Below are 23,946 nucleotides of genomic sequence, written 5' to 3' on the forward strand. Positions count from 1 at the left end.
ATTTTCTTGTCTGTCTTTGGTATGCTTTACTTTATCATTTCTCTCACCTTGTAACAGCGTGGTGTCTTGACCAGGTCTCCCTCCAATAAGAGAGTTCAATCTCAAAGGACTTTCTGCTTAAATAATGGTTGAATAAAATAAATAAATAAAATAAATAAGTGAGATTGTACATAAAAATATATAATACTCTGAAATATACTGTATTGTTAGAATCACTACAGAGAAGTCTATGAACCTACAAGCACCCAGAGCAGCTACAGGTTCATTCATTCATATTAATACATTTCAAAAACTCAGAAACATTTCACATATTTTAAAACAAATATTTCTTTACTTCAACTGAAAGGACATGTTCACATAATACATGTTTCAAATACTATTCCCACCACTGTGTGTGTGTGTGTGTGTGTGTGTGTGTGTGTGTGTGTAAGCGTGTGTGTAAGCGTGTGTGCACATCTGCATGCACTTCCCTGTACGTGTATGTGTGTGTGTGTGTGTGTGTGTGTGTGTGTGAGACTGTTAGAGCTTTTCCTGTGTTAACCACGTGGCTCAGACGGGGTTAATAAAAAGATCACGTTCACTTCTGGGTTTTCTTTCTTCTGTGGAGTCCAGACGCTGGTAAGACCCCGACAGCAAGTGACTTTATTTAACCATCTGATGATCGCTGCTTTTATTTCTGGTTTCTTTCCCATTCAAATGCTCTGAGATATTCAGCACAGGAGGAACTACTTTATGTCTCATTATTGTCTTATATCAGCATCATTTTGAGCAACATTACAATCAAACGCTGTGTGTGCTAACTGTTTTCACATTTCTCAGTTATACAATGAATGTTAGAGAATTGCATTTAATGTGTGAAAACTTGCCTTTCCTCAAGCCGTCATGTCTTCGGTGTTTGCGGTGGAGCGACCAGAAGCTACTGATGTACAGTGTTGTCACCCATAAAGTAGAAAGCACTACTAAACTTCACTACACAGTGTAGTGTTTCCTACTTTATGGATGAGTATACTGTTGGCTGCAGAGAAGTGTACGAGAAGAAACCGACAGACTCTGTGAAAGACTTTAGGACCTGTAGGCCGCATCATGAAAACCTGGTGAATGTCTGATTTTGCTTTTGTCATTTCATTTTGTATTCTGATCATTTATTACAAATTGAGGGCATGATTTGTGAATATGAGAAGCTGTCAGAATAGAAAATGGTTGAAATGAACATTGTTAAATCATATAGCAGTACAAACAAGAAGCTGAGATCTATAGTTAAAAGAGAGCAGGTGAGCATCGTACAATTCAACTTTATTTTTAGTTTCTGCTTTACACTTGTTACATTGACAAAATGATTTTCCTTCAACAAAGTTTCTGTTGTGAATTGTTTTTACATCAAAATTGCTGCAGAACTCAAAACAATATTTTCTCTAAAATACTTTAAAATAATAATTAAATAATAATTTCTCCACGTGAAAGAAACTATGACCCAATTATAGAAAATATATAAACAGGGTATAAGGCAAATATGGATATATTATATAAATACACTCTGGTCTGCAAAACAGCTGAGACTAAAGGTGTATTATTAAGGCTAAAATAATCTATCCAATGCAATCAGCTTTGATTGAAGTCATTACAATTAGTTCTTATTGTAATAATAATAATAATAATTTAGACACATATATAATCAAATTTCATTTTGTAAAGTCATCTGTCGGACTTTTTTGTGAAAGTGCATAAAGTATAAGCAAAGTGAATGTAGGCACGCAAATATAAAGTGAATATAGAGTGAATTTTTCATGTCAGTTTTGATTATTAAAATATATATGATTTGTATTTTTCTGTACTTTTTTCACCAAATGATTTGTCATTTTTGTTTAAATTTTTTCAATAAATTCGTTTTTAATAAAAACTTCTCACTGTGTCTGAGACTTGGCATATGTAGCAAACATCTTAGTGTGACCTTTTCTCCTAATTCCAGGGTAGCGGCTGCAGGTAGTTTGATGGAACCAAACCTCTTCGTCCGTGCAGATCCCCCTAAAATTGAGATGAAAGTTAAATTTGTGTGCAAAAGTCAGTGCAAGAACTAATAAATCTAATCAGTCATTGCATTGTAATTGTTGAAGCAACACTTACGTAGTAAAATCCATCTTGATCCATGTCGCCTAACGCGTAAATGATGTCTCCTGAACGAAAGCCAAGTTCAACCTTTGAGAGATAAAAAACGTTTTGAGACATCACCACACACCACTTTGTTGTATTTGAAACAACAGATAAGTAGAAAGTGGTTAAAAACACAATCATGCAGTGCTCACCTCACTGTCCATGTTGGGTGAATTTTCCCATGGGTCATAGTCGAATAAGGCCACCATTCGTCGAACGACCACATCATCTATACTGGGGATACTGGCTACATCGCTCAGACTTAGATCTGGCGTTAAAGACACACCTGTGGGCCCAAAAACACAAACACACTTTCAAATCATGCAACTTTAAAGCTAAAATAGAGAATAAATTTGCATACGAGTCAGTGAGAGCATCAAATCTCAGAGAAATAACTGCTTCAAAATGTGACATACTTGAGTAAACAACTACTTTGAACAAGTGCACTTAAAGAAATTATTTGTGCAGTTTTTCATTCATGTTTTACTTATTCGTATTTCATTTAGAGTGCTTTTTTTTTACTTCCTACAGTTACAAACAGTCACAGCTCAGTGCAAACAGCCCCTCCCCCCATACGCTACGTTATATTACCCCTATGTTAGTGTGTTACAGCACAGTGTCCTGGAGAAACAGAGGGCTGATACCTGTGTGGTCCACAGGGAGGAATCCCTGCTGCATGAGTAGATGCTTCAGGTACTCATCATCCACTGGGATTTCAGCCACCATGTTACTTGGCACATAACCGGAGAGGCCACCGGACTCACCGTGATAGAAACCATCAGAGTCTTTGTCTCCAAACACCTAATAAATACAGAGTTTTATTACTTTATTTTGGGGGGTTTTGGAAGAAAAACAAATGGATAGTTGCATGTTGCAGCAGTGGGCAGATTTCAGAGAAAGTCACATCAATCAGTTGGAAATGGTGACAGGAAATCAAGATCTTTCTACACACTCAGCTGGTCTAGCACAAACAGGAAACACCAACATGTTCTGTCAACTGATGAAGTGGGCAAATACATCTCAAACATATGAGTTACACATTTGAAGATCACCATGAAAGAATTGCACACATGTTTATACCTGCTCCACGTCTACATTAAGTAGCAAAAAGTAAAAAGATGTTTTTTACCTTGATTATCTGGCCCGGCACAAAAGGCAACTCCTCTGCAGCCGTGTCGTAGTTGGGGGACATTGCAGCAGGGTTGTATGGGTAAAGTGCCACAAAGAGTCGGACGGTGGGGATGGACACTTGGCTCGCAGTCTCAAGCTCCCATTCTGTGAGTTCCTCCGGAGTAACAATCCTCACTTGATCTGGGAATATCAAAACATCCAATTCCAACCCTGTCTCCATTTACAGCAGCGGGAGCACTCGACCGTCCACTTGGCAGACAGATGGCCGCTGCACACAGCAGACCTCTCCTTACCCTTTATCCTAATTTGAGGTAACTAAGCTAAGCAGGAGGAACAGTAATCCTCTTTGAAGCAAGTGGAGAGATCCATTTGTTCACTGCTTGTTGCATGGTAAGACTGTACAACGCAACGTCATGGGAGTTTGCAAAAGAAACCACTAATAGACATTTCTAAAAAAACTAAAAAAACAAAACAGTGATGGAAATCCAACAGCATGCAGGTTTATTCCCAGAATTGGAATATAAAGGTTGGAAAGAGAGTTATAAGCCCTTGATTTTCTCAAAAATGGCTGCAAATAAATTGATCCTCTTAGAAAACCATAAAGTTGAGGCACAACTGTGAGGATGCATTCAAATTACACTTTTTTTGCATGGACGCTGGTCTTATAGGCCTGACTTCTGCATCTACTTTGTTGGTAAAAAAACAACTACTTTTGACTGTGAAACCATGCAATTAAAAAATCCTTGTATAATTGAGGCCACATTAGTACAATATTCACAATATCTGAAACATGAAGCCATGGTGAAGTGTGAAGAGGCAGTATTTTCCTCCTCCTCCTTGACCCAGTTTACACATCACTGACAGTCAACACTTATTCTCTTGACCTCTGGTCAGGTCAGCAGGTGATAATCTCTTCCTGATGACAAACAACAAAAGGTTTAGGGAATAGGGGGTGGACTCGTCTGACAGCAGTGCATGCTGGGGTTTGTGACCAAGTTTTTGGTTTAGACACCCCAAAAAATATCTATGTGATGGTTTCTTTCATTCGGAGGCCTACTCTAACCATATTACACCTGCTCCTAAGCCATCACATTTTGATTCAATATGTTTTTTTAACTCATGAGGGAAATTTATCATAAACTGTAAACAGCATTAGTGTTAATGCTCTTTATTCACTGTTCATTTCATTTATGCTCTCCCGAACAGGGCACTAACAAATCCCCAAATACAGTGTAATGTTTTAAAAATACATCTGCCAACATAGACATTTGATATAATGTGAGATGAACATTTTGTATGGTTAGTTTAGTTGCTTATTATGGTTTTTGTCTGTCGGTTTTCATTAAAGTCAGTCATCTGTCTCATTTCCTCAGTGCTTTATGTTTTGTGCAGCCACATTGCTTTGTGTATTGTTATAATATTGTTTTTTCAAAATAGATTTATATTTATATATTCATTTATTAATGTATTTAGAAGCAATTACGCATTGATTGTTTGGTTTGTATCTGTTGATGTGGGTGGCAAGCTGCTGCATGTCCATGCAGGAATAAATCTAATTCATTGTATTAGCTTGTCCCTGCCACCAGGGCTGGACTGGCCATCTGGCATACCGGCCATTTTCCCGGTGTCCTTTTGGGCCGACGTATGTCTTTTTCTTTTTTTTTGTGGCCCATAAAACAGGTAAATCGGCCCATTTCTTTTCCTTATTAGACACTGGGCTGGCCCAATCGCATCTTTAACACCTCCCCCTTTGTGCTCTGTGCCGGGTGGCCACAGTGAGGAGGAGAGGGAGAAAGAAGAGGGAGGGAGTGTAGAGTTTGCGGTTATGGGTTATGCAGTTATGAGCCGCCTGGCTCAACATGTCATGAGAGATGAGCAGTGCTGGAAGTGGGCCGCTACGTAGCGGTACGCAGTATTTTACTCATTTTACTCCTTGGTGTACCGTGACATTGTCATGCGTACCGGAGCTTCTCACAAGCTGCCGGATCTCGTCTGTCCTCTCCATATCAGGTTCTGTAGGAGATTCATGATGGTGATTCATAAAGGCGCAGAGCCAGCGGATTTGCGCCGCGTGGGTTCCCGTATTGAACGGAAGCGCCACGCTATTAATCTCGGCACGAGCTGAAGCCTGGCTGTTCACATCAGAAGAGCATTTCTCTGCTTCTTCTGATCCTCTGCCGTTTACTATTCATCTCTCTCTCTGTGTCTCTCTCTCTGTCTCTCTGTCTGTCTGTCTCTCTCTCTGTGTGTCTCTCTCTCTGTCTGTCTGTCTGTCTCTCTCTCTGTCTGCTTGTCTGTCTGCCAGGGCGGGGCTAAAGTGGGGGCCGGGGCTGGCACTGGCCACCCAATCAGAGTCTGAATGCGATAGGTCCGATAAGACTCAAGAAACATTAATGATGATCTAATGTATTACTGATATACTGTATGAAACCCAGCTCCAGGATTTCATTCAATATTCTCAAATTTCACATTATATATATAATAATTTCCTGAACGGCATGCCATAATATATATATATATATACATATATATATATATATATATACAGTACAGTATGGAAGTTATTATTATTTCAATGTGCCACCCTTCTCTGAGTCTGTGCCCCAGCCTGGCCCCCCCATCATAAATGTTGTAGACCTGCCCCTGGTGTCTGCTCCTCTCTCTCTCGCTCTCTGTTTAGAAACAACTCACGGATATGTGGAATAAGTACGTCATTTAAAACCTACGATCACAAACAGCAGTGACCTCTCAGATTATTTCTAATAAATATAGTGGATGGATTTTGAAATGTGATTGGGATCAAAACTCCGGGAGAACTGCAGGGAGAGAGGGGGGGGGGGGGGGGGGGGGGGGGGGGGGGGTCAAAGGCGTTCGTGGGATGCATGTTTTGTCAATCAGATTATTTATATCACATATAATATATCAATTATGTCATTTATAGTAGATTATCAGCATGATTTAAAAGTTTTCTGAATATGCTCTTCTGATTTATAGAATATCATTTTACAGGACAAACATTAGAAGAATTGAATGTTCAGACGAAGGCTGTGATAAATAATAAAATAATCATTTAACTAGTAATAATAATGGATCAAAATGATGTAAAATGCGTAGTTTTAAGTAATAAAACTAACATTTTCTTGAGGGAGGACCCCAAACACAATATTTCCTAGTATCTTTTATTCACTGTAGAAATTCAGACTGTTTCTGTATGATATTTATAACTGCTGACCTGAGAACAGTTTTATTCTTGTCGGTTTGAGAAGCTTTTTCACAACAACAAAAACAAAATCTTTTACTTTGAAACTCCTCGCTACTCTCAGGTACCTTCATTTTCCTGTTTGGCCAGAAGAGGGAGCTGTGAACAGTTGTCTCATATTGTTAGTTTGGTGAAGACTCCACACATAAACCAGGGTGAAATATTAATAATACTGTAGCACATTGATGTGCACTGAACACTGAAATTGATGCTGTGATAAACAACTGCTGTCTCTGATAAGCACGGTCTGCCCTCAGAATGCTTATTATAAAATAGCTGCACAAATCCAACCTCACCAGCAGAGTCTGCCCTTTGCATCGGCCTCGAGGACAGGAAGTGCTGTGATCTCAAATTACAGTTCAGGGACGCCCTGTGAGCTGTCCTGCTAAAATGATGATGATGTCATGGTTAAAAAAAATACATCAAATGTAAAGTGTGAGAACATGAGACAAAGCCTATCCAGGATGTGACATTAAACATATCAGAATATGTCTGGCATTATGCTTTATTATAGTAAATAATCATCTATTCAGCCTTCACACCAAACTGTGCTCTACTTTAAAAAACTATTCTGGGAAAGGGAAATAAAAAAATCAATAATGAACTAAAATATGAACCATAATTGATCTAATTTGACACTCAGTGAATAGTGTTCATTGAGTTTGATGACCTGTATATTTTTTAATGTTAGAATCAAATTCTGATTAATACTTATTTAGCAGATCACGAACTCTTTGCTGCGCAGCGAAATAACACAAATTTAGACATGAATGACTCTCTTGCTTAAAACATGTTACAAACTTTCAAAACTACAAAAAAAAATAATAAATAAAATAAAATAAAATATTCAAGTTTGTAGCTTAGCCATGAAGAAAAATCCCTGGCAGGTACAGTATAGACAAGAATTAAAGGAACAGTGTGTAACATTTCTGGGGATCTACGAAATTGAATATAATATTCATAACTATGTTTTCATTAGTTTATAATCACCTGAAGCTAAGCATCTTTGTGTTTTCGTTATCTAACAATGAGCCCTTCATATCTCCATAGGGAGCAGGTCCTCTTCACAGAGTCCTCCGTGTTGCTCCTCCATGTTTCTACAGTAGCCCAGAATGGACAAACGAGGTGAACGGCGTTACCACGGTTTTAAACTCAGCAGTTCATGTTACTGCAAACTTTATTAGTCTGTCCGTTTGGTTGAGACCAACTCTTTTGTTTTTTATGACCAGTCCAGGACCACAAGGCATCTGACCCCGCTGGTCCAAGGTCACTGAGGCTCACTCTCCTGGTCCGTGAGGCACTCAGCAGTCTGTGAGTGCCTGCGGTCATGTTACAAGCACGTACAGTAAAAGCAACTCCCTGAGTAGTGTAGGCCCAAGGGTGTCATTTCCACTGGGGGGGTGAGGGGGGGGGGGGGGGGGCAATACTTTTAGGTCCTCTTTGCCAAACGTTCATGGTGCTATGGGTCCAGGAGGGTCTGATTAAACAAGTAAAATGTAAGTTCTTGAACAATATGTAGCCAGTAGGCTACACAAAACACATTTCTGTGTTAAAGGTCCAACGGTAGGATTTAGCGGCTTCTAGTGGTGCGGATGCAGATTGCAACCAACTGAGTACCCCTCCGCTCACTCCTCCCTTTACAAGACTGCAGTAACATGAACCGCCAAGTGCTAAACCGTGGTAATACTGTTCACCTCGCTCCGAGGCCATCCATACCATAATAACACTACTTTAGGAACAACAGAAGTCAGACGGCGGCTGGCGGTACCACGGTTTAACACTCTGCGGCTCACGTTACTGCAGTTTCACAAACGTGTCGGAGAACTACGGTGGCCTTCAGGTAACGTCAAAACGTGAAAGTCTCTCTCTAGAGCCAGAGTTTGGTTTGTCCGTTCTGGGCTCTTGTAGAAACATGGAGGAGCAACACGGAGGACTCTGTGAAGAGGACCTGCTCACTATGGAGATATGAAGGACTCATTCTAAACTAACGAAAACACAACCATTCTTATTTTCAGGTGATTATACACTAAGGAAAACATAGTTATGAATATTGTATTCCATATCTACTTATCGATGCCCAGAAATGCTACACACTGTTCCTTTACTGAGGGAAGTGACACCTTTGTTGTCCTTAAATTTTTGCATTAAATGTGTGACGGTCTCGGTTAATGTGCATTATTGAGGTTTTTTTCTGTACTCATAGTTTAAAATCCAGATTTTATTGCTAAGTCTTGTTTCATTTGATGTTACATTAATTATGCTGGTATAGCTTGATATGATGCTGGTTCAGTTCTGTGGTTGTTTTTGTTAAAGGGACTGTTTGTAAGAATCAGAATGTCTTGTTAACAGCGACACCTGTGGCCAAGTCAGCGTCCTGTTGTTCACGCTTGTGCTCCCTCTACATAGACATGAACGAGCATCGCTCAACACAGTGAGGAGACACACGTCAGCTAAAAGCACAATATCACTCTATATTTCAGCTGCTTGGCAGTAATGTTAGCTGACCAGACGAAGGTCTCTCCATGAATCACTGCTGATCCTAGTGTTGGCTTTTCCTGCCTCAGCCTCCCGACCGCGGCCGGAGGGAACGGGGGAGACACCGGAGTTTTGGTCGGAGACGATAACGTTTCTCTCTGTGGAGCCCCGTCACTTCACAAGACACGGGAAACCTCTGTTGGTTTGGGGGAGCTGCAGCAGTTATTTCTGCACAAACATCCACTGTACATTCACTAGATATTCTCAGAGCTAAACTAACTCTTCTGCAGTGTGGAGTGAGCAGCATGCATGTGAGGTGGAGCGAAAGAGCGAGAATGAGCGCGGTGTGTGAGTGAAGGCAGGCAGAGGAGCAGAGGAGCAGAGTACAGCAGAGTCTCCGGTCCTGGAGACCAAAGCTACGGTCTCCCCCGTGTCCTCCAACCGCGGCCAACACTGTTTAACAGACGGGCTTCACTAGATACAACCAAGAGGTTTTGGTGCTTCACTGGAGTTTGTGTTGGAGTCTGAGTCTGAACAGCGTAGCTACACAAGCACGTATGGGACACCAACCCGCAATGATTTATACGTGTAAGAACTTACAAACAGTCCCTTTAAAGGCCCAGATGAAATGATTGGGTACGTGGGTTTTAGATTAATCAATTAGCCACATGCAGGTTAGGATTAAAGATTGGGATAAAAGGTGACCCCCCTGCCCCACCAGCAGCCCTCACAGTTAGATGCTGTGTCACACCCAGACCCCCCCCCATATCCAACCAGTTAGGCCTCTGGTTCCAGCATGCAGCCCCAGTAGACTCCACTTCCCACAAGGCCTTTAGCCCAGCTGCTCCCATCCATCCATCCCTACACGCCTCTGGTTCCCATGTATGGAGTGTTACATCATTGGCACAGACTCCCACCTTTCTGAGTGATGACGCAGCCGAGGGAGAGTGTGTGAGGAGGGAGGGAGGAGGAGAGGAGAGGAGAGGAGAGGAGAGGGTGTCCCGTCTGTACGGAGCGCAGACAGACAGCAGGGAACAGCTGCAGCATTGGGCTCGCGTAGGATTTCACTGCATTGCGATTTCAAATATCAATCATTTTATCCCCAAAAACCCAAGTAGAGCAGCTCGACTAACTCAATATCATTTAAAACATGGTTGATCGCGAGCAGCTGGTGCAGAAAGCCAGGCTGGCTGAACAGGCTGAGAGATATGATGATATGGCAGCTGCTATGAAATCGGTAAGTCCATAAAAAAAGATCATAATTATGATGACTTGTGTGAATAATGTGTTGCTGTCTGTGCGTAAAGGCAAGTTCCGCAATCTCGACTGTGTTGGCTGTAAATCTGGGGGGTTGCACTGCTGGCTTCATGTTACTGCGCTATGATTCAGAAACAAATCCTATTTCATATATTTGATTGTCATTTCATCGACAGCTCAGCGCTTTTCTTCTCCTGAGTCGAGTCCAATGGTCCGCTCCTTTGGGCGGTGCCTTTCTGTCGGCCGAGCCGTTCAATGAAGAGATATTACAATGCAATGCACACAGACCGAGCTTCATCTCCCGGTTAATAACAGGCTCCTATCATATAATGGCTCTGCTCTATTGCATTTGCCCACCCCCCCATTATGCCTAATTTCTAAAAGCTTCTGCTGCTGCTGGGAGCCATGTGAGGTTGCTCCTGCTGCTGCCCCCTCCTCCTCTTCCTCCTCTTCCTCCACCTCCTCCTCTTCTCTTTGTCACATCAATTAAAATAATATGCATTATCAAAATCTGCTCATTTTTCAGACTAGTATCTGAGGCTTAGGGAGATCATCTGAGCATGATAGCATTATACAAATTCTCCAAACTGCTCTTTCCTCCAAACTAACGTAGGAGGCAGCAGAATCTCTCTAGAATATTCTGTCATATTGCAGTGAGTCAATATGATCACATTTGTGGGCTTTGTTTTCTCCTCTCACTTTATTCCTCCTGAATGTGCTGTTTCTGTGTCAGATTCCTCCTCCTATCATGTTGGGTTGATGATGACCCTGATGAAGATGATGAGGTTTGATGCACAGAGGATGAGCTGCCTCTCAGGGTGTTTCTCAGCTCTTATGGGCCGGTGTTGAGGACACAGCCTTTGGTCTGCTCCTCAAAAGCCTCTTAAGGAAATTCTGGAAACAGGATTCACCAGTGGGTTAAAACTGCTGTGTCACAGCAGCTCATACTGGAACCAGTAGCATCCTGGGAGTCTTAGCCGGGAGCCTGCGTGAGCTCACATCAAATCGTCATACGTGCTTTAAAGGAGGAACATTTTGTGTGATGTTCCTCAGGAGGGATGTAGTGAGTGGATCGTTTGTCATAGGGGGTTTCTGGTTGCAGGAGTTGGGATGAAGTGTGTGTGTGCAGGGAGGGATTCCTTTCCCTTTAAACAATCTGCCATGCAGCGGTGTGTAGCCTACTCTCACTCTCTAATCACGGGGAGTACCTCGCCGTTACAACCAGAAATGACAAAATGACATGGAAAATGTACACGGTTTATTGTCTTTGTACCAGCCTTCTCTGCAGCTTTTCAGACTGCATGTTATGGATATGTTAGGGCTGCAACTAACCATTATTTTCTCGCTCAATCGATTACTCGTTTGTTCTTCAGAATGTCAGGAAATAGCAAAAAAAAAGGCCCATCACAAGTCTTAGAATGTCTTGATTTGACCAACAGTCCAAAAACCAAAGATATTTAGTTTACGATCATCGATGATTAAGAAAACCAGAAAATGTTCACATTTTGATGCTGAAACTTGTGAATTTTTGTAATTTGTTGCCTAAAAAAAATATTCAAAATGAATGATCGATTATCAAATTAGTTGCAGGTTAATTTTCTGTCGCTCAACTAATTGATTAACCGACATGTTGGGCTTTTGAGGATCTTGGTATTTGTCATGGATTATGATTAATGTCAGTGAAGCCCTTAGAATTAGGATATTTGTGTCAGTCGGATGTATTCTCAACTATTTTTTTATATACATCAGCACAACTGTAATCCAATTGACACAGTAAGCTGTGCATTCTATTTAGAGGGATGACCTATTTGTTTCCTTAAAAAAAACGACAGTTGAGTCATTTGATTAATAGAAATCATTTGACAGTTATGTCTGTGGTTTGGTTTACAGCTAGCCCCCCCGTCTCTATAGCTGGAGCCCTGCTCTTCATCCACTCAGGTTGTGTGACGTCGGCGATCCTGCGCCATCTTTGTGCTCCTCTGCCTAAACAGAAAATGAGAAATGTTAGCACATCAAGGAGGAGCTTTTCACATAATATTTGTGAAACCTATAAGCTACATATTTCCTTAAATATGTATATTTCAGTCCCTGTGCAGTTAGTGATCTGAAAGAAGCCAACACAAGCTTGCTTTCCCAATCAAATAACCCTGAGTACCGAGGCCTTTTTATAGCAACGTGTTCTCTTTTGACAACCAGCCAACTATCAAAGTGATCCATCAAAATCTAAAATTAACAGTCGAACTCCATGTGATGTCACGGCGTGGCGTTTGAGACAGGTAAAAAGGTCAGTTTGAGCCAGAGAGAAGGTCACTGGGACACGTGAACCGCCTGTGCAGTGATGGTTTTCTCTTACAGTGCAGCTGCCCCAGAGTGCTCGTGGGAACATTTTAGCCATCTCCATCCAGCCCTCCTCTACTTTCCCAACCCCCCACTGCCGCCGACTATCTCCAATATTGTTTCTCACCAACTAGCAGTAGCTGTCCATGTGGCAGCTGGAGCTACTGGTGCACTAAATGAGTGGATTGGCATGGAGACTGGGAACTTCACATGACAAGTGAAATACTGTTCTCCTTCTGTGCTGTGAAGTTTACTGTTAGTCCAGAGTCTTTCACCTAGAAAGACAATCTGTCCATCATTTTCTTGATCACTTGATTTGTCGACTGGTTTGTAAAATTTAAGAAAAACGTACTTAATATTTTAAAAGTATATATTCTTGTGAATTATCTGCCAGACAGTAGTAGAGGTATGAAAGGAAACAAGGAACAGAGAGATGCAACAAAGGTCTCTGGCCAGGCTCGATCCAGAGACGTTGCAGTTCGTGGTTGGCGTTTTAATCCTCGAGCCACAGGGGCGCCCCCAATGTGGCGCCCCCAATGTGGCGCCCCCAATGTGGCATCTTCAAATGGTCTCTTTTTTTCTGACCAATAATCTGAAACCAAAAGATGTTCAATTTACAATTATATAAAACAGAGGAAAGCAGAAAATCCTCACTTTTGAGAAGCTGGAACCAAGAAATGATTGGCATTTTTGCCAAAAATCAGTTGCCAAGGCTAGATTTTCTTGGATTATATGTTCTCGTATTCTTTTTTGTATAATGTATATGCAGTCTGGTTCTGTTAACCGAGACTTGTGCTCTGAAGCTGGTGATTAAATGGTCTATTGTCTCCTTCTTCCAGGTAACAGAGCTGAACGAGGCCCTGTCCAACGAGGAGAGGAACCTCTTGTCCGTGGCGTACAAGAACGTGGTCGGAGCCCGTCGTTCCTCCTGGAGGGTGATCTCCAGCATCGAGCAGAAGACCTCGGCCGACGGCAACGAGAAGAAGATTGAGATGGTTCGGGCCTACCGGGAGAAGATTGAGAAGGAGCTGGAGGCCGTTTGCCAGGACGTGCTCAACCTCCTGGACAACTTCCTGATAAAGAACTGCAGCGAGACGCAGCACGAGAGCAAGGTGTTCTACCTGAAGATGAAGGGCGACTACTACCGGTACCTGGCTGAGGTGGCCACGGGGGAGAAGAGGGCCACTGTGGTGGAGTCGTCGGAGAAGGCCTACAACGAGGCCCACGAGATCAGCAAGGAGCACATGCAGCCCACCCACCCCATCCGCCTGGGCTTAGCTCTCAACTACTCTGTGTTTTACTACGAGATCCAGAACGCCCCGGAGCAGGCCTGTCATCTGGCCAAGACCGCCTTCGACGACGCCATCGCCGAGCTCGACACCCTCAACGAGGACTCCTACAAAGACTCCACTCTCATCATGCAGCTGCTCCGAGACAACTTGACACTGTGGACAAGTGACCAGCAGGATGACGAGGGAGGGGAGGGCAACAACTAAAGAGAAACCACACTTCGAAAAAAAATATATATGAAGGGCCGGTGGATTTTGGCAGCCGCTTTTGCCGAAGATACTACCGCAGCAGCAGTTCTTTATTTTTCCATGTGTTAAAAGAAAAGAATCAAAAGAGAGGTGAGAGGGGAGGTTAAATCTTAGTTTAAATATATATAGAAATATATATATACAGTTGAAAGGGGCCTCCGTCGTCTTGATTTTCTCTTTGACATTTGCCGAAACCACTGATATGTCAGTCAATCAGCCTGAAGTGGTTGTTGTTGGATTGAAATGGCAGCCTCACACTGGCATAGGAACTGATCTTGTTCTGTCAAGATAAGCTGCTTAGTTAGGTTTTTGCGTGATAGAGATGCATTTGAGTCACTTGAGAGAGAGAAAATGCCTGAATGGGAATGCCTCACAAAAGTAGTTTGCATTGGTTCCAGTAGTAAGTCTATGAGAACGGGCCCTGGAAGACATTGATTTTAAAACTCACACAAAAAGAAAAGTTGAAATCCATTAATTCCCCCAAAATTGGAAAGAATAAATTAGACGGGACGGTAGGAATTGATTCCCCTCCTTACAGATTAGTCTGGCACGTCACTGGAACCATAGATTCTTCTGGTGGAGGTGAAGGTTACTAAAGGCAGAGACTTAACGATATAAAACAACAAAAAAATACAAAAAAAATACAAATAAAAGCAGCTTCAGAGTTTGTGGTTTACTCCTGTGTTTGTTTTATTAAATGCACTTGCCTACTATACTGTTTCTTCAGTGTAAGATGATGACAACAATAATATCGATTATTCAATATTGTGCATGCTGATGATGTATTTATATACAGTAGCTTGACTTTATTAACTTATACTGTGGGTGTTAAGTATTCATATGATTGAGAAAAACAGGCTTTGTCTGATGTTGATTTCTAATTTATTTTGTTTTGTTATGGTTCTTTGATTTGCTATACCAAAATGGTGATCGTAAAAATTGACCTGTAACGGGCGTTGCTATAGTGACATGCAATATGTGTATTTAATTTGTTTCTGAAAGAAAAAAAAAAAAAGAGAAAAACTCACCAGTGATCACTTAATCTTACCAGCTGGTGTTTGTCACATTGAAGTATGATTATGATATATTTTGAACAGTATTTAAGTACTTTTTTCTGTCATGCTCCAGTTTTAATAATGGTGACGTTTTCGGGCTCAATGTTTCTGTTATGAATTCACAAACATGGACCATATTTTATTTCTGACAGTATACGTTTGTTTTTATACCTTTTAGCTGTTCCTGAGTGACAAAATATCTTGAATGTGAGTCATTATGTAGCAGTTGCACAAGAACCGAAATAATAGCTATGATAATAAAAAAGAATATGACTAAATTATACATGCACCATGTCCGTGGTGGTCTAGTGTATTGTTGTATCGTCACCCATCAGAAAAGTTTTGTTTTTATGGAAAAAACATTTCATAGAAGAAACTAGTTTTGTGCCCTGAGTTCAGTACATGCTTTCTGTTTGTGCCTGTACCATTCATATTTAATACGCCTCATTTGCAAGTTAACCTTTACAGAAAAAAGGATTTATCTGCCAGTATTTTAAGTTCCTGCAAGCATGTGTGCAAGGTGTAATATTTTCCTCACTTTGACATGTGTCTGTTCTCTGTACAGCACATAGATATGAATATTCAACACCAATGCACAAATAGATTCACAGGGAAAGCATGGGCAATTCAATAGAATTGATTATTGATTAGCAAATGTGATTATCATTAACAGAACAAACTTTAGACACTAAGGAAGCTGCTTAAGAGCACAGAAAGCTGCTGAACGGATTTATATTCATAATGCTGCTACTTCTATAGATTATTACATTAATATATTCATACAGATGGCATTTTTTGGGACTTTATTTTTCCTAATATACGGCAGTTTTTCTGGACTTTTTTAAAAATCTCAGATGTGATGGCTTAAGAGAGAAACCAGAAGCCTTAAGGTCAGTCACACAACCTCGTTCACTTATGCCAATTATGTCACCGTCATGAGTCGGCCTCCGTGAGCTCACACACCGTATGTTACAGCTGCTTTCATTTATTTTTAACGTAGTATAAAGCTGATGGTCGTGAAGGCTCGCCAGACAAATAGCATGAAATCCTGATGCCAATGGGCACAGCTGCTCACACAGCTTACCAACATTAGAGTGGAGTCCAATCCTTCATTTTCATTTTGAAGTTTTGTGTTTAAAAAAACGTGGAAACTGAATTTTTCTCACACTTTTTTGTTTGAATGTTTTTTAAAAAGCCACGTCAGGAGACTTTCACTCATTGCCAAGAATACATGCATTGTGTTCTTCTTTTAATTCTTTTATCTTTCTGTGATTTGTGTTTTTATTTTTAAGTTTTCATTATTTCGGATGTTGATCCTTGTTTCTGCTGTGACATGAAAACATACAAGAAATAAGGTGAAAAGAATCAGAAATTAGATTAAAGAAGAGCTGACCTGCTGGAAATTAGCAGACAGGGATGCAAACTGTATGCTCTGAGGAATCTTTGGTTGCCATCTGTTGCCCATTAAAGCTATTTGTTTATCGGTATTATTCTATATTTTCATTTCTTTCTGTAACATAGCCATTTGCAGTCATGCCACAAACACCACAGCTCATTTCTTTTCATTCTGTAACCTCATTTAACAGATTTCCAACATTTCTGTTGAGTTTTAGCCTGAACACTGATACAGGAAGTCAGTATGATCTCATGTAACCCCTGGTGGCTCACATAGCAGGTGTGTGTGTGTGTGTGTGTGTGTGTGTGCATCCATATCTGGATGGTACATGCCTGCACCATTGCATGTGTTGAGTGTCTGTGGGTGAACGTATGAGATGGACTCTGTATTAGCTGCAGTGCAGAGATGCCACCAGCTCACACAACAACAGTATGTCTTAAAGAGGCTCTTTTTAAGGCCACCCTGCTAATCATTAACTGGATTAGGGCATAGATCAAAGAATATTGCTTCAAGAGACAGCAGGTTTTATGATGGCAGCAGAGGAGCTCTGCAATAAAACTAAACCCTGCATCTCATGATGGACAATGGAAGGAGAATCTTCTCCTCTCGGCTTTTAGATTAACATGCAAGTCGTATTTTTTACACCTAAGCGCTGAGTTTATCTGAGTAATTCTACGTAACTGTGTGTTTCAAACAGTGATTGATAAACTGAAGTGGCAGGCTGCTGGATCGCCCCCCCTCAGACTGCAGCCTCTTGCTGCAGCTTGCTGCACTGAACCTTTCATGAGATGAAATTCTGTGCTTTGAAAGGTCCTCCTCGCCAGCCAATCGCTGACAGGCTCACTCTCCGCAGCCACCAATCCTCTTCCTGTTGCTAGGGCTATAATAAGTATCCCACTATTAGCTCGGCTCCTTGCTGCACTGCTCAGACACCTATTGCATCCTGTAAAAAGAAAAAAAAAAGCAGCTCAAAGCACACAGGAGGCATTAGGATTCAGCAGCAACCTATCTGCCAGCCTGTGTTTTAATGCACTGCTACACTTTCAGGGACATTGATGTCATCATTATCGGTAGATGTTGCTCACATTATATCCAAAACACACCGGGGCCTACTGATGGACATGGGATTGAAAATCCAGCAGTATATTCAATTGATGGCGCTTCATGACAAATAATTCTGTCAAATTAAAGTAAAACACCCCCCCCCCCCCCCCCACAGAATAATGCCGTTTACGTTAAACATACATATATAATTGAACCAGTTCGTTTAATCAATATAATCTACATCCCTGGTGAATATGATGCTTTAAAGGTCACACACTAACCAGAAAAGTGTTGAGGCGTGCTTCACTTCCACTTCCACAATAACCGCTCTGTCTGATCACTTTCATCACATGAAGCGTTATTTCCCTGAGGGGGAGGCCGGGACGACGACGCACAAGAGATCATCGAGTCATCATTATGCCACACAAAGGCGAATGCCCTCTAAATCACTGGATCGAATTCCTCGTTAGCATCGGCGGACGGCCTCGCTGATGATGCCACTTTCAGCAGCGTCTTATTGAAAAGGTCCTGGTGGCGTATAAAAGAATCTATGTCTTTGATGATTAAAAATAAAGTCAGGAAGCCAGGTGTGTCTTGTAGATGAAACAGGTAGGTTATTTTTGTCCTCTCTGAATTTCATGAGCTCTTTCAAGTTTGTAGAAAGGAAGTTGTGTAATACACGTCCCCTCCTCTTTCTCCATCAAGTAGAGGATAGCAGATGAAATGAAGGGGAAACAGAGAGTATGAATATGCACTGGATATGGGAAATATGCTTATTTGCTTTCTCGCTGAGAAGATCAATACCACTCGCATGTCTGTCAGGTAAATAAGAGGACACCACCAGCTGCCAGTTAGCTTAGCACAAAGACTGGAAACTGGGGGAAACAGCTAGCCTGTTTCTGCCCAAAGGTAACACAATCTACCAACCAGCACCTCTATTGTTGGTGTCCAGACTATTTGTTGCCAGGGGGGGTGACTTTCTGTAGAGCTTTTGGGACTAGTGCAGCACATGCACACACACCTTCTAAGTGGGCCTAATGTTGAAACGGATTAAAAAAACAAGATCATTGTGAGGTATTCGTCGCAGTCGCAGCTGAGCAGACTGTTGTCAGGCTATTAAATAGGCCTTATCAGTTGCTATAAGCCCCATAGATGTGGATCAATAGGGGCCTACTACACCCACTAGTAGGTTTTATCTATTCACATGGTAGAACACAGGGAGTTCGCATCTCATGTAAAAACCAATAATGTTTAGTAGTCTTTGCGTTCATAGTTATTTTATCCCACAACAGTGTTTTCCCCTAAACTTCTAAGTGTTTTTTTTTTTTGCCTAAACCTAAAGAAGCCTTTTCCTTTGTGTTCAAAACGTGACGTTTCATTCAGTTTTACAACATGTTAGAACGTGTTGCTTTTAAGTTTCACTTTCATTTTTACAACATAGCAGGGCCCCTACACTCTTAACCCGGATAAATTGAGTTTACTAGAAATTTGCGTGGAAACCGGTTGCACTAAACAAGTTAAGTTTTAATGTCCAACTAAACAGTTCAAGTTGAATCAACTTAGAACCTTAATTGCACGAGTAGACATAATTAAGCTAACATTAGTAGTCTTTACTCAAAAACTTCAGTTATATGAAATTATTATTTTAAGTTAAATAAACATAAACATATGTAACAAATGACAAAAAACTTTTTAGTCATTGCTACTTAGTCATTTGTTAATACAACTAATGTATTTTCATCTAATTTAATTAATTATACTATTGTGATTTTGAGATTTTATTGTTTCAATAAACTGCATTGAAGGGAAGAAATGAAACAATACATTTAAATTTGCCAGTGTATTTTATTGACAACAAATAAACTTGTTTGAAATATGAACACACAGCATTAACATTATCTGCTATAACCATGTGAATGACTGGATACATATAGACAGGCATTAAAACTGTATAAAAGCCTCTAAAACTCCAACTTCACTGGATAAAAAGAGTTAACTTTGTTAACTATGTAATGTACAAGGTAACGGGGTGATTTCACAACAATGACCCGCTAGCTGTACATTATCCTGCTTATTACATGGCTACTTACTTAAATCAAAAACACTACAATGTCCGACGACAGAACTCAGCCGTAGCTGCGGTATATTAAACATAACAACAGTCTGCTATAAAGAAATCGACTATTCAACAAAGCCGTGTAATTAATCAAATGAAGTACATACACACACTTCTACATCCTGTACTGTAGAACACAAGTAGGTGGATAAGCTGACTCTGCATCTAAGACCTAAACATCATATACAAGCATGCATACTGTACATATAGTGTTCACATACTCATTATGCTACAGAACTATCATCCTCATAACAATAGACAAGCAATAGAATGTAAACATTTGTACTCAGACAGATACAGGTAGACAAAAAAAAAGGCACAGCTCAAACGTTTTTTATATGGGAGCACCTTATGGATTTTGTGTGTGTATGTATGTGTGTGTGTGTGTGTGTGTGTGTGTGTGTGTGTGTGTGTGTGTGTGTGCGTGCCTGTGCGTGTGCGTGTGCGTGTGTGTGTGTGGCCTCCTTTGAGACCAACATAGCATTTCTTTACATTGCAAGCTGGTTCTTCAAGGTTTGTAACCTTGGTTTTAGTTCACTGTGGCCCAATGTGAGAGGTACCTGTTGGATGAACTGGAATGTGAACTTCATAGACTTGGGGTAGTTGAGATGCAGTGCATATGAAAGTCCAAACAGAAGGCACATCGCTTTAGGTAGGTCTTTAATGTTGTCCATCACAACTTCTCCCTCAATGATGACCTTCAAAGAGGCTGGACTGAGATGCAGGAAAGATGCAACCGCAGCACCTTCAGGCTCAACCTGGAGGATTCCAATCTCGATGTGGCGGAATGAGTCATCATCATCATCCTTCATAAACGATACAAACATAAGAGCACAATCATGACATTTCTCATTTAATAGCCATCAGTAATGTTAAGCAATGTAGCCTAGTCACAGGAGAGTCAGACACATAAGGGAAGGTGTGAATTGGTTATGACTGCTGGAGTAGATTACACAAACACACAAATCACCCAACTCTGGTCCTTTTAGATACATATAAGAATGTAAGAGGTTACTTACAAAAGCTGCTCTGTAGAAGTCTCTGGGGTTTTCACCAAGGACAATGGGAAGCCCTCCAATGTCCGAACAGCAGTTGGCTCTGTAGTCTTTTGGGGAGTAAAATGACAACACGTTACATAGCTAGAGTGACAAGAAATTAATGTTTATAAGAAAGTAGAGATGCCCTGCCGATTTCGATTTTCTTTTTAAGAACTATAATTGACAGCATTTTTTTCACCACCGCCCCGAAACCATCCAGCAAAATAATTTCAACTGTCCCAAAGTCAGTGTACACCATCAGAAATTCTAAATGTTTTCCTTTTCCTTTGTTATTGTCATCTATAGTGGTTATTTGCATAAAAATACACAATTCAAATGATTAGGAAATAAATAAATATTTGCTTTGATTAAAAATAATTCTTGGCATTAGTTTTAATTCTATATTATAAGCTGCTTAGAGAAGTTAAACAGGTCATATTTCTCTCTCTATTATCTATTTTATATTGCTGTGAAAACATCTCCTTTAAACAACTAGATTTATTCAAGTTTCTCTCCAAAAACTACATTTTACAAGATTACATTTGGACACGTGTTGTAAATGTAATCTTGTAATAAAATAGATAATAGAATAGATAATAGAGGGGGTATTATGACCCGTTTAACTAACACCGTGTCCTAGCTGGATGCGACGCAATATAGAATGTGTATTTTCTGTTTAAAAAGTTGGTTACAAATGTAGATAGCAAGTACTACTAACCCATCTTTGAAGTTGTGACAGTCGATAGTCGGGTGCTAGCATCCAGTTAGGACACGGAGTAACAAAAACCAGTATGCAAAAGGTAATAAAGGAGTGTATGTTGAAGTACATGGAATTTACTTTTGTTTTTGGTATTGACTACTAAGTTTCTGGTATCGTGACATCCCTAATTGCACAACTAATACAGTAGCATTTTCTGTGACATGTTGTCATTACATAAGCTGTGAAAACAATGCATAATGTGTATGAACCAACCTTGGTCTGTTGTAAAAGCTGTGTCAACTGTTGCCCAATGTTCCCGCTCTTGGATCTGAATATTTCGATAAGACGGAGTCTGTGCCGATCGATGCTTTCATAGAAGTCCTGCTTGAGGTTCTTGCCCACAATCCTGTTGAACTCCATGACCACCTGAAAAATACAGAGAATGTGCCAGTATTACATTTCAAGAAAAATAATGCTGTGGCTGGAGGCGACAGCGTGAGACGAGAAATCAAAACTGATCACATTTCTTCACATGAACCTGTAATGACAGAATATAAGAACACTTTTAGCTCAATGTTAGCTCAATGTTTAACTAATAACCAACTTAACTAGCTAATTATCTCGTCCTTTGAAAGTCAACTAAGTTACTGCTATAAATGCAAAAACAATCACTCATGATGTAATGCTAATACTAATGCTAACAGCTAACACCAGTTGAATCAGTAACGTTACATTACAGCTAGCGTTAGCCACATACTAACAGTGTTACAGCTCTGCTACATCGACGGCTCGACATTACCTATCGGCCGACCGTCGGTCGTCCTAGCTAACATTTAGCGGTGTGGGACACACCGGTGGTGAAGTTACAAGTTAAACGTTAACGTTATCAACTGTGAACCGACAGAAAACGGCACGTTAACATTAAGCTAACTTTAGCTAACTGTAGCTAACCTGCGGTCACCGCAGCGGTCTTTTTGAAACGTTAATTAATTTCCTCTGAAAGATATAAGCACACTCACCTTTCCACCACGGTGCTTCCAAAAACAGACCCACAGCTCTCTCAGAGTACCCGGTCAGACAGCAGAGAGGACGGACTCTCTCCTCGGTGTTAACGGTCCTCTTCTCTGACGGAGCTCTGTAATCAGCTCACCTTCAATTTGAAATAGGCCCCTCCCCTTCCTACAGAAACACAACATACTAAGTTATCTCTGCTTAAAACCTCACATACTAAGTTATCTCTGCTTAAAACCTAACATACTAAGTTATCTCTGCTTAAAACCTCACATACTAAGTTATCTCTGCTTAAAACCTAACATAATAAGTTATCTCTGCTTAAAACCTAACATACTAAGTTATCTCTGCTTAACATGATAATTGCACTGCAAACTTCAGCTGATTAGTGCAAACAACTGATTTGATTTAGTAATGACACCGGTTTCTTATAAAACATAAAAGAATAAGTAATGACCACTTAAAAGTTTAATTCAAATAAAAATCCGGGTTTACAGTGTAATGACCCACATCTATGGTGCTTATAGCGACTGATAACACCTATTTAATGGCCTGATAACAGTAGAATTAGGTGGATTTTGTTACCTTTGGACAGAGTAAAGGCTAGCTGTTTCCTCCTCTTTCCACTATTTATGCTGTATTGTATAATTTTTGTAACTTTGTAATGGTGTGCCATCTTGGCCAGGTCTCCTTCGAAAAAGAGATTTTAAACTCAAGGGACTTCCGGTTGAATAAAGGTTAAATAAATAAAAAATAAAAATGCTAAAGCTGTGCTAAAAGCCTGTTGGCTGTGGCTTCATATCAAACAAACATGATTGATATCATTCTTCTCATCTAACTCTCGGCAAGAACAAAAATAAGAGTATTTCTCAAAATGTCAAACTATTCCTTTAAGCTCAGAAAAATGTATTGGACTGAAAAAAGGCAATGATTTGACCTGATGAGGAGTCAAAACTTGAAGTCCAATAAGACCTGTTTTAAGTAAAATCCAGTGTGATGATAATTGTCTGAAACAGCTTTTTTTCTTTTTTGGCTATTTTAGACTATTTTTGAACAGCAACATTACATATTTTAGCAGTGGGCAACCTCCATGTCTGGAAAGTGAAGCCAATGCGTAAGTGGCCGAACTTGCATCCTCTCTTCCAGCCAGCAGGGGGCGACTCCTCTGGGTGTATAGAAGTCTATGAGATAATGAGCCTACTTCTCTCTTGATTGTAAACATGAGTTTATGGTCTAAATCACTAGTTTCAAGTCTTCTTCACTACAGCATGATGTTCATTTAGTAAATTATGGTCCCATTTAGAGTCAAACAGACCATAAAGCAGGGGATGCTTTAGGACGGGGCTACCTTGTGATTGACAGGTCGCTACCATGGAGTTGTCCGTGCTTTCGTCTTAGAACTTTAACCCTTTCACAGTGTGTTTTCACTTCATCAAAGTTAA

The 23,946-nt window shown here is 40.6% G+C and overlaps 2 protein-coding genes across 2 annotated transcripts; one reads left to right on the forward strand and one right to left on the reverse strand.

Moving 5' to 3' along the window:
- Positions 1 to 1,685: 1,685 nt before the first annotated feature.
- On the reverse strand, positions 1,686 to 3,751 carry si:ch211-105f12.2 (RIMS-binding protein 2-like). The gene is made up of 5 exons (XM_037774494.1): positions 3,278 to 3,751; positions 2,793 to 2,949; positions 2,301 to 2,434; positions 2,122 to 2,193; positions 1,686 to 2,022 (listed from the first exon to the last, which is right to left on the reverse strand). The coding sequence occupies exons 1-5, from the start codon at positions 3,497 to 3,499 to the stop codon at positions 1,957 to 1,959; spliced, it is 651 nt and encodes a 216-aa protein (XP_037630422.1). The 5' UTR covers positions 3,500 to 3,751; the 3' UTR covers positions 1,686 to 1,956.
- Positions 3,752 to 9,983: 6,232 nt separating this feature from the next.
- Positions 9,984 to 16,687, forward strand: ywhag2 (3-monooxygenase/tryptophan 5-monooxygenase activation protein, gamma polypeptide 2). The gene is made up of 2 exons (XM_037774492.1): positions 9,984 to 10,250; positions 13,447 to 16,687. The coding sequence occupies exons 1-2, from the start codon at positions 10,164 to 10,166 to the stop codon at positions 14,101 to 14,103; spliced, it is 744 nt and encodes a 247-aa protein (XP_037630420.1). The 5' UTR covers positions 9,984 to 10,163; the 3' UTR covers positions 14,104 to 16,687.
- The last annotated feature ends 7,259 nt before the right edge of the window (positions 16,688 to 23,946 follow it).

This window comes from Sebastes umbrosus, chromosome 7 (genome assembly GCF_015220745.1).
Source record: "Sebastes umbrosus isolate fSebUmb1 chromosome 7, fSebUmb1.pri, whole genome shotgun sequence".
Taxonomy (NCBI): Eukaryota; Metazoa; Chordata; class Actinopteri; order Perciformes; family Sebastidae; genus Sebastes; species Sebastes umbrosus.